The sequence below is a fragment of the Aplysia californica genome, unplaced genomic scaffold, assembly GCF_000002075.1.
Source record: "Aplysia californica isolate F4 #8 unplaced genomic scaffold, AplCal3.0 scaffold00308, whole genome shotgun sequence".
Lineage (NCBI taxonomy): Eukaryota > Metazoa > Mollusca > Gastropoda > Aplysiida > Aplysiidae > Aplysia > Aplysia californica.
Genome location: NW_004797578.1, coordinates 522756 through 534542, shown reverse-complemented (window position 1 = coordinate 534542; position 11787 = coordinate 522756). Strand labels below are relative to the sequence as shown.

The 11787-nt window shown below is 42.2% G+C and overlaps 1 protein-coding gene across 1 annotated transcript; it reads left to right on the top strand.

Moving 5' to 3' along the window:
* Window positions 1–1624: 1624 nt before the first annotated feature.
* On the top strand, window positions 1625–10859 carry LOC118477944. The gene is made up of 4 exons (XM_035970697.1): window positions 1625–1813; window positions 4660–4738; window positions 9444–9527; window positions 10713–10859. The coding sequence occupies exons 1-4, from the start codon at window positions 1704–1706 to the stop codon at window positions 10857–10859; spliced, it is 420 nt and encodes a 139-aa protein (XP_035826590.1). The 5' UTR covers window positions 1625–1703.
* Window positions 10860–11787: the final 928 nt, after the last annotated feature.

The following is an 11787-nucleotide window of genomic DNA, read 5'->3' as shown; positions in this document are numbered from 1 at the left end:
AATTCATAATTACCTTTAACGTGTTCTGTAAATATTAATATATGAATGCACATTGAATATGATCACAAGATAGGAGTCGGAAAATGATGAATATAATGTTTTACTTATCTTTCTCCAAATGTCTTCTGTTTTCAGTCTGGATCTTTTCAAAAAGGGGGTAAAACATTCCACATCCAGCCTGTAGACACCGCCATGCGCGGCAATGTTGAACACAGAGACCTAGATCACTTCTTGTGGGAGTCTTCGTGGGCAACGGGTTCTTTGGAAGAGGATACCAAAGGTTTTTCTCAAAGATCTTTTAACCTATCAATGTGTGGCCTGTGTTGACATCATTATCTTTTTTTTTTTGCTGCAGATTTTCCTTTTAATATTTGCTGGAGTTCATTCTAATACATTAGAGACAATCTCGACAATGAACTTTAGCCAGTTTGATTTGCAATCGCCGTACGCCCTGGGGTCATTTTGTACCCCCGGGGTTGTATTCTTCACATTAGAGAATACTTCTAGTACGAAGATCTCTTTGAAACTTTCCGTACTTCCCAAAAATATCATTTTGACAGACTTCTATGCAAAGTGTACGGATCGGATTAACGAGTAAATTTCCTCTTTGGAAGTGGTTGCACAGAGTTCCTCACGTCGTATGGATACGGTAGTAAAACACGAAGTACGGGTTGCCTATATAAGCTCAAAATCGTTCTTTTAAAAAAAAATGATTTGATGTTATTGTGTGGCAACAAATGTTCTCTTTCAACTGCAATACTAATATTCTTTTTTCAGTCAATCAACACCTGATTTTTGCAACATAAACCTTGGGTTTTGTCGTCGTTATCAAGAGTTTGGTTTGGAGCAGACATTGGTGGTTACGGGCGTCCATCTATCTCTTTAATTCGACGCCCTCGTGAATTGCTTGAGGCTCATTGTGTTGTTATACTTAGATGGCCATGTTTTTGGGCTATTTATGAATCTTGTGTGTTGGCGTCCACAGCTTTCCTTCCCTACGATTGTTTGTTTGTTTGTTGTTGTGTTGTTGTTGTTGTTGTTGTTTTGGTCATACTTAAATTGTTCCTACCCTCTTTTTCAGTATACATGCCTCATGAATTTAATCTATTGCATCCTTATTGTCTCGATGAGTGATCTTTTCAGGTTTGCCATTTCCAGCACTTCTTAGTTTATCTTTTTTTGTCAGTCCATGCTATTTTCAGCATTCTTCTTATGAACCATTTTATTATTTCTGTTGGCTTCCAACTATGCTTCTTCGACTACACAGAAGGGAAAAAAGAAATTGCCCGATGGTGAAAAAAAGCAACATGTTGAACGTTATAACTGAATGGGCCACACAAAAAGCACGTACTGTGAATTACCAACATGTTCGTGCCCCCAATGTTCAGCCTTCACGTATCCATGGCGTATAAATGTGCACTGATCGCCCTTTTATTATATCCACGTATATCCAACTATCCGTCTGTTTGTTGTTTTTTAAATTTAAATCATTCTTTCGAGTAGGCCTACCGTAGACATTGTTTGCTCGCTTGTTTTGTTATTATTTTGTTATTGTTGATTTTGGATAGATAACTGGAAAAAAAAACCCATTAACAACAACAGCAACAACAACCCTCAACGCATTTTCTGTATTTTTGTTCTCATTTTTTCCCCCTGGAAGTCAATATTCTTTCGTCGTATTAACTTTAATTAGCATAATAAATATGTTTTGTCAAGGCGAGGAGGCCGGAAAAAGACGATACAAACGTCAAGCTGTGGTTGTGGAGAACACGGTGGAACTTTTCTTTGTGGTGGACTTTGCAGATTTTGAGCGGTAAGTGAAGCCACGACAGGTTCGTTGGTTAAACTAGGTTGGTTAAACTCCGTTACAATGTGTTATCTCACTCAGATCAAAGATCGTGTACGTAGGCCTATGAGAGAATTATTCTTCCATCCCCTATTCGAGATACTGGAATTATTCTTGTGTCTTAAAGAAATTCCGGAAGCGACGTCTATTATAATGTTACAGCAAGCTAGTATTTATAGAGAGCAATGTATCTTGTCAAATATCTAATTGTACTACAAGGTTGTTAACTCTGCTTTAAAAAAAAGCGTTGGCGTACGCGCTAATTAATTATCAATCTCGGGTGGTGTTACTCTCGCTGTTTTAAAGCTTTGTTTCTTTTCTCGGGAAGAAGTTGGCAGTTGGCTCTACTGAGTTTTTTGGGGTTTTTTTCTTAAAATCAATTTCGGCATCAAAACCCCTCAAGTCAATAGAACATTGAAAATGACCCCCCCCCCCCCTCCCCTCGAAGACGAAGCTCAACTAAAGACAATAATGTATTGCTGCAGTAGTCTTTAGTTCCCTTGTGGCAGTACTTAGAAGTCTAAGTAATTAAATTTGCGCTCTGTGTGCCTGAAGACACGTTGTTTTCACAAAGCTCCATAAAACTTGTGATGCTTAGTTAACAATTGACTAGATCGTATTTCCTGAGAGGTGCCACCCCTCAACAGCTTTGCCCCCTCCTCTGGGCTCCTGACTCTTTCTGCAGCCTTTCCACTGCTACTTCTTGGCTCCTTATTACTGCTGTCTTTCAGCCACACCCTGATCTTCTGGTAGGAAAGATCTACACCTAGCCTTCTCGGACAAGGGCGAAAAATCTCGGAGGTCCTGAGCTCAAGTTGCGCACGTTAAAGATCCCTTTGTAGGCTTCGGCTGCCTCCCAGGCAAAATTCAAACTTTTGCACCATCTGAAAAAGTTTAATGTGTCCTGCGCGCTCATATGACCTTATGCAGTTGCGAGCGCCGTAAAACACTTACACCCCCCCAAACCCCCCCCCCCCCCCAAAAAAAAACAAACCCTCCAACATTTTAATCCGCTGAATCGATCGAATTTTCAGGCTCAAGTCGTCTGTCAGACTGCTCCCCTCTCGCGACTCTACTGATATGAAAGAGCAGTGGGCGCTGGCATGAGTAGATCTAAAATCGAGATTTAACAACGTTGTAAATAATTCTATTGGGTCAACTGCTTCACTCGTTGCTTCACAAATCATAAGTTCAAAACTCAATTTCTTATTCAACTAGGACATGATTGTTGTTGCATGGAACTGAAACTGCGATGAAAGCTCAGTAACGTCCGCTCCAATTCCCGATTTGTCACAGGACGTTGTTTCTTAAGATGCCTGGATGGAAGATGTGCAGAAACTTCAATAAATAAATACAGAAGTAAGCGTTTTTCGTTACTTAAATCTTATTATCCAAGTAATTATTAATCTCTCCGAAATTATCACTCGAACACAGAACATTTTTCCTACTAGCCTTGGATATGGAATTGAAAGTAAATCTTAAGAAAATTATCCTCTCACTGCTTCACCATAGATCTTCCAAGTAGCCCCAACTCACAGACTCTCACACTAAACTGTAATGCACCTGAGTACACAGTAAAGTACATTGTATAGACACTCTATTGATGTGGGGGCACTCCGTTAGCTCAGTTAAACCTTCCAGCCCCATGTGCGTATAATATTTTCAACAGCGCTTGTATCTCCCACTATCCCAAGAGCGTAAATTTTCAGTTTCGTGGAGTACCAAATTTGCACAATTTTCGAAATGGCAGTGAACCTTATTAAACTCTAATTTTGATATTATTTGTTCATTTACCTTTACACATTGTTATATGTTATTACCTGAACCTCATTACAAAGATACCACATCACTTTTTAGAATGTGTGCCTCTTATTTTGAAATACTGTTGTATTGGCTGGGACTTGGCGTAGGGGGTGCACAAAACTGGCTGGGGCTGGAAGGTATTTGATATCATGCCAGCCTGCGGAACAGATGGCCCGAATTTCAGACTGGGCATTCTTGAACCCGGTTCGCTCTTTGGAGTTTTCAAAGCTCTCAACCCATTTGGGTTGGTCCTGTCAGATCATGTATGTATATTATGTTAATGTCGGAGGTCGTGCCTCTGAGATAACCTAATAATATTGGGAGGGCGTTAAAGCCTTATATTTACGAATACATTTACGCATGTGGTTAGGAATCCATCATACGTAGTCTGCTCAGGTACCTTATTACAGAGTTGTTTCTGCCTTAGTTGTTTTTTTCTTTCTTTTTTTTTTGGGGGGGGGGGGGGGGGGCTTAAATAGTTGATAGCAGTTTGAGGGCGCCGATGGTTATTTTACATCTGGACTACCGTATCCTGAGGGCGCCGATGGTTATTTTACATCTGGACTACCGTATCCTGCTATTGTTTTTCTGTCTGCTTTTTAACTGTCTGTCGCTGTCTCTGTCTCTCTGTCTCTGTCTCTGTCTCTGTGTGTGTGTGTGTGTGTGTGTGTGTGTGTGTGTGTGTGTGTGTGTGTGTGTGTGTTTGTGTATGTGTGTGTGTGTGTGTGCGTCTATCTTACTTTTCCCAAACAAAAAACAGCCGTTTTTCTATTAGTGTGCTTCTTTTAATCTCAAACTGAAATATTGATTAAATACAACGCACAATGTACCGTCGTTAACTGTGTTGTTAAAGCTCAGTTCCACAGATGCAGTTGCGAGCGCCGTAATACCTTTACTGAAACTAAACTAAGTTCCCCACAGATATTAAAGTTGGCTTAAAAACATGCTTTCATTAATCGTGCACACTACCACAAGGATATCCCGAAGAGTTTGTTGTTTTAACATTCCAGGTATGAGGCGGAGTTTGGAACGACAGGTGCGGGCACAGAAGAGCTCATCAAACTGAACATTGCCTATGCTGCTGAATCGGTGAGTGTTGGGAATAGAAAACAGTAGAAATGCATTTTATTTTATATGCATTAATCCCAAAATGGTCTGATAAAACGCATTTATTTTCTGCGTCTCTTTAATAACCATGATCCCGTAAAACGTAGCCTACGGACCTTTGGAAAGGGGAAGTTGTGACCTGCCAAATTATACGGATGGTCGATACGCAGAAAAAAATGCGTTCCATCAGATCATCTCAGAAAAAAAATGTGTTTCATAAAATCACATTGGAAATAAATGCGTTTTAACAAACCTAAAACGCTATTCATTCACAAACTACAGTCAAACTGCCTTAACGGAAACCTGTGTAAGACGGAAACCTGTCTTAACGGAATCTCTCCCCCCCCCCCCACCCCTTGATATATTCCTCTTTAATTTCCTGTATAAAACGGAAACCTGTCCAACGCGGAAACGGAAAGAAAAATCCGCTCCCTTCCGAGGGTTTCACCTGTCTAAGTTAGTCTAAGACGGAACATGCTTTGCCCGCTCAGCCCTGATTTGAAACGAAACTTGCAAGTTTGGTTCCGCCGGCTCTGAACTTAAGGAGGGGGGGGGGGGGTCCCACCTATTTTGGGTCAATTTGGGTCAAATTGGGTATTACAATATTTTTTCCCTTTTCTCAGTCATTTCTCTGTTGATTTGATTGTCCTTTGGCACAATCGTAGCTAGTTGGATGCCCAACATTTTTTCTTCTTACATTGTTATTCTATCTTCATTAATTAGAGAGGTATCTCATTTTTTGTCAAAAATATTTGTTTTTTTACATTTTTGACACATTTTTCGATACTCCTCTGAAGATTACAGGTGTATCTTGGTGGCACTTGGCGTACTTGTTGCCCTTAGGAGTGGTTACATTACATAGTCAGCGTTTTTTTAATATCTATCTTGGTTTTCATTTTATGATTTAAAAAATTTGGAAAATTGACCGTTTTCTGCATTTTGGACAAGATTTGCACGCTTCTTCCTGTAACTCCAAAACGAAATAAGATATCGAAAGAAACTGACTATGTTTAACTTATATGCCTCTTGGGTACATGTGTGCCAAAGGACAATAAAATCTATCAGTAAATTTCAGAGGAGTATTGATTTGAAAACATGGGAAAATCCAATATGGCCGCCATAAAAATGGCGGTCATCTTGGATCCGGGAATTCTTTTTTTCATCGTAATACCTGTATCATGACGAAGTTGTATGCAAAATTTAAGGTTTCTAGGTCCATAAATAAAGAAGTTAGCTCTCTTGTGTGACTCCCCCCCCCCCCCCCCCCCCTTAACGCCATGGCCATGTCGCTGGGCGAGGAAGGGGAGTAGGGGTGCAATTTGGGGGAAGATGTTACCCCATCATGTGAGCCATGAGCGATGCAAATGGTCAGTGTAGTGTGGGTGTGAAATCTCACGACTGCCCGTGAGAGTGCTCGAGTAGCGAGCCACTACGGAAACTTTCCATGGTAGCCAGAAGCCAGAGGTGTGAAATTAGATTGACCAATGCCTGCCGCCCTGATCGTACGACTAGCCGAGAAAAGAGTTCCTCGTATCGTTGTTACAACGATGGCAGTGAGGGGTGGCAATGGTGGGTGGGGCTAAGGGTGGAAGCAAATGAGATGTTCAAACCTTTCTGTCCAAACCTTTCTGTTCAAACCTTTCTGTTTTTAATAGGTCAAACAGTGGTCCTATGAAAGGCAAGCACTGGTGGTAATTGGATACGTAAGACTGACGCATGTCATTATCAGACAGGATAGCAGCTGAGAGGTGTGAAGTTTTGACCACTGCTTGCCGATCGGACAAGTGATCCTTGATCCCACCGGCTGGGCCTTTGACGCACCCGCCCCCAACCTCCACCTCCCCTCTAAATTCCCCTGTCTATGACGGAAAAGATCTAAGACGGAATTTTTTTCCCGCTGCCTTGCGATTCCGTCTTACACAAGTTCGACTGTAGTCACAGTTAGGCTTTCATTTTAATATATACATGTATCTGAAGATGGCTTTCGACATGTAGAATTCATTAGTGGAATTTAAAAAATGTACTCGTCAAAATGATAAATACGTTTTATCAGATCATGGAAGCAGTTGTCTTTGTCTTCTTGCACATCTTAATTAATTCCACTGTTTTAGTAAGGTCTGACACTGACAATTTGAACCTATGAGTATAAAAAATACCGGAGATGACTACTTTTTTGTCTCCGATAATACCAAGGAAGCCTTCACCGAAAGAGTACCCCCATACCAACGCACACACACACACATACACACACACAAACACACACACACACACACACACACACACACACACACACACACACATACTCCCACACTTTTCCCTTGGGCTGACTTTTAATGCTACTACTGGCACTACTGGTATGACTGTTCAGCGGACACTGCTGTGGTCTGAATGTTCATTTCTTGCTCCTGTTGTTATTGCCTTAGTCACTTCTGGAGAAATGCGGCTATTAACTCGGCTTAGTTCTGTATCTTTTTTCTTCTTTTTTTCTTTTGGTAAGTGTTTTACGGCGCTCGCAACTGCATGAGGTCATATGAGCGCGCGAGACACGTTAAATTTTTTTTATCAGTTTGTAGGAAATTTGGAATTTTGCCCGGGTGGAGGCCGAAGCCTACTCTGATCGATTTTAGACCTCAAGGGGGTCTTTAACGTGCACAACTTGCACGCTGAAGGCTAGGTGAAGATCTTTCCTACCAGAAAATAAGGGGTGTGGCTGAAAGACTGCAGTAAGAAGAGGACAAGGAGTAGCAGTAGAAAGGCTGCAGAGGTCAGGAGCCCAGAGGAAGGGGCAAAGGAGGTGAGGGTGGGTACAGAAAGAGGATACGAAAGCAGACACAGAGCATTGCTAGAGAATAGGAAAGGAAGTGAAAGGAGACAATTTTAGAGAAGAACATTTTTCGGAAGCTACCCGGATTCGAATCCGGGACCTTTGAATGAGAGGCGAACACCTTAACATCTAGGTCACGAGAGCCCCCTAATTGTATGTCTGGAAGTTACAGAAACACAATCAGGGATGAGGCAATTTCTCAGAGCCTAGATGACACTAGATGTGCCGAAATGGGAGGAGGTGACCAAGGACAGGCAAATGTGGCGTCGACAGCTCTTTGCCTTATGTACCTAACGATAATTATAGTGTGGAGAGAGTAAGTTAGTAAGCCACCACGGAACAGTTTAGAGAAGCTACTTCAACAGATTACACATGGAAAGCCTTTAATAGAAAAAAAGATTTAGTGTAATTCACGGACGGGTATTAAGCCGAACCCATGGAGCCCTTTGTGCGTCATCTGTTCAAGACGTCATGCCTCTCTGATGGCCACCAGAGCCAAGCTCAAACTCAAACCTTTCACATGAATCCTTACTCAGGTCTTAGCACTGAAACTGATTTCTGCGTAAGGGGGTTGTTTTGTTTTATTTGTTTTAGTAAGTGTATTACGGCACTTACAACACAATAAGGTCATGTAAGTGCCGAAGATTAGAGATAGATCTATACAAGAGAGTACCAAACACAAAAAGGAGGAGGAGAGATTAAGACGATATATGTTTGACAGGAAAGAAGAAGTAAACCCCACAAGAGCACCCGCCAACCACCCACCGTTGTTTTCAGTCTTTATCGAGTACAGTAGAACATACTCCAACGGCCAGCTGTATAAAACAAATCATCATCACCATCATCACCACTGCTTATCTCACCCTGCACCTGGGTATAGGATTAGGACACGAACAAACAAGTTCCAACTATCCCTATTCCGGGTTCACCTCTTAATTTTATTCCATTGTGTTTCCACTTTTCTGTACATCAATCTCTGTGACAGTTCTACAGATTCTAGTGTACATGCGCTTCCCCTTGATCATTCACCATGTGGATTCCAATCCAACACTTTCCTCGTTATGCAGCTGCCAGACTTCTTGGGAGTATGTCCTATCCATCGCCGCCACCTTCTTCCCACTTCATCTCTAACCTTACCCGCTCACATAATTTCGTACCCCCGGGGTAATACTCTTTACATTTTAGAATACTTTTAGTACGACGATCTCTTTGAAACGTTCAGTATTTCTCAAAAGATCATTTTGACAGATTATTATGCAAAGCGTACGGATCGGATTAACGAGTTAATTTCCTCTTTTAAAAAGTGGTGGTACAGATTTCCCCACGTCGTATGGATAGGATGGTAAGACACGACGTACGGATAGGGCTAACTGGGCTCTGTCTTGTTCTCCTTAATACTTCGTTGTTGTGACTCTGTCTGTCCACCTGACCCTTAATAACTTTCTCAGACACTTGTTCAAGTAAACCTGAATCATTTTATGTGTTTTTTTTAGATGCCTTCCATGTCTCACATCCATAAAACTAGACTGACTGACTTCACATACTTGAGCTGAAAATCCTCTGCTATAAAACAAAGCATTGAATAATAATCGGTGGCGGAGCGGTTAGTGCGCTCGTCTCCGAAGCGGAAAGTCCAGGTTCGAGCCTCCGTTCGGACACAGATTTGTTTTCGCACCCTCTTGCCCACCCAGCAGTAATAGGTGCCTGGCTTCGAGTTAGGGAAGTAAAGGCGGCGTGGAAAGGAACTGGCCACCCTACCACAATATGCCGAAGGCCCAGGAAGTTGTCTCACTGACAAGGCAATCCTCAATGTCTGGATCGAATGCGGGGAAAACTTTACTTTTGACCTCTTTCTCTTCCCAGGCAAATGTGAAACTGCAAAACTTGAGGGAGGAGTTCCCCGAGTCGGTGGTGAGACTGTGCGTTGTTGGGGTGCTCGTCATCAAGGTCAGAGCTCATGATCGTATGATCGTTATGGTGGTAGTTTTGTGTGTATGTGTGTGTGTGTGTGTGTGTGTGTGTGTGTGTGTGTGTGTGTATGAATGTGTGTGTGTAATTGTGTGTGTAAGTGTGTGTGTGTATGTGTGTGTGTGTGTGTGTGTGTGTGTGTGTTGGCCTGGGGGATACTCTGATAGTGTGTGCGCACGCGCGCCGCGCGTGTGTATGTGTGCGTATGTGTGCGCGTGTGTAAAATGGAGGTTGTTAGACATTCGTATTTCACTGAGATGAACACACCCCCCCCCCCCCCCCCCCTCTCTCTCTCTCTCTCTCTCTCTCTCTCTCTCTCTCTCTCTCTCTCTCTCTATGTATATCAATAGATAGATAGATACTACGTATGTGCATTTTTATAAGTATACACATTTGGGGAGAGAGGGGGCGAGAGAAATAGGTATATATATAATATATATATATATATATATATATATATATATATATATATATATATATATATATATATAGAGAGAGAGAGAGAGAGAGAGAGAGAGAGAGAGAGAGAGAGAGAAAAAGAGCGAGAGCGAGAGCGGGGGGGAGGGGGGGCTATACGTATATAGCCAGAGAGACAGATTAGTATTTTTAAAAGAGTGCGGAAATCTGTGCAAATATATGTCGTATAATCTGTATACTTACTTGATTACAACCCATCACGCCATCTGGCGTTTAGGGCAGCAACAAAGGATCTCCAGCTCTGTCTGTTTTGGGCCATCTTGGTCAACGTCCCCCACGAACGGTTCAAGGACTTCATTTCAGACTCTAATGTGCGTCGCCAGGTCACTTTGGGTCTGCCCTTCTTGCAATGTCCTTCGGGTGTCCAATCTTTACAATAGAGTCTGGTTCTCTTCTCAGAACATGCCCAATCCGTCTCCATCTTCTTGTTAATATGGTCATCATGTCCTCTTGCCTACATTTCCGTAAAAGATCTGCGTTGGAAATCTTGTCGGGCCAGAAGATTCGGAGGATTCGGCGTAAGCTGGTTGTATGAAAAAATCCTCCAGCATTCAGATCCATAAATAGGAGTGTGGATAGTACACAGCTGTTATACAGCTTTAACTTGGTGTCTGTATAATGAACTGTCCTGACTCCTGACTATAATCTGTATGTATGTATGCATTAAATTCTACAACGCGTCCCCAGGAGCCGGGACATTCCAACTTCACGGACAATAACACCGTGGACGGGGTCGTGAGTGAAGACAGGGCTGTTGCAGATTTCATCAACTTTGTCAAGAGCAACAGCTGGTTCCTGCCCAAAGCTGACCACTACATTGGCTTCACTGGGTGAGACAGGTGACAGTTGACCTACACAGACTAACTTTTAATGTAGCTCGCGAGGTGATGTTTGTGATAGAAGGCAATGTTTTCATACCAAGAGAACTGTTTGCCTTGAGCAACGATACATGTAGTATTATTACATTTTTTTAAATGGTTCATTCCTCTATTTGAGATATTGTGACCTACTCTGAATAACTTTGAATGTAGTCTCCGCGGTGGTTTTAGTGACAGAAGGCAATTTTTCCATACAAAGCGTACTGCTTGTATTTTACTGATTTACTGAGTGACTCTTGTGTGTGTGTGTGTGTTCTCTCTCTCTCTCTCTCTCTCTCTCTCACTCTTTCTTTCTCTCACTCTTTCTTTCTCTCTCTCTCTATACATGTATTGTTCTCTCTCTAAATTTTTATTTACACAAGTAATTATATCTCTGTGATGAAATTAATATTTACTTTACACATTTTCACGAACTACCCCACAAGTGTCAATAACCCGGAAAATCCCGTGGTTTACCAGGATTATGTTCTTGGTCTCGTAGTGGCCATGAGAGACCTCAGAATGCCAATTTTTGCACAAAACTGTTTTAAAAAAAAAAAGTGTTTTACGGCGCTTGCAAATGCATAATAAGGTCATATGAGCGTGCGGGACACACCTAATATTTTCACTTGGTAGGAAATTTTGAATTTTGCCCGGGTGGCGGCCGAAGCCTACTCTTTTATTGATTTTAGACCACCAAGGGATCTTTAACGTGCCCAACTTGCACACGGGCCCTCCGAGATTTTTCGCCCATGTCCGAGAAGGCTAGGTGTAGATCTTTTCTACCAAAAGATCAGGGGTGTGCCAGAAAGACAGCAGTAAGAAGGAGCCAAGGAGTAGCAGTAGAAAGGCTGCAGAAAGAGTCAGGAGCCCAGAGGAGGGGGCAAAAGAGGTGAGGTGGTGGG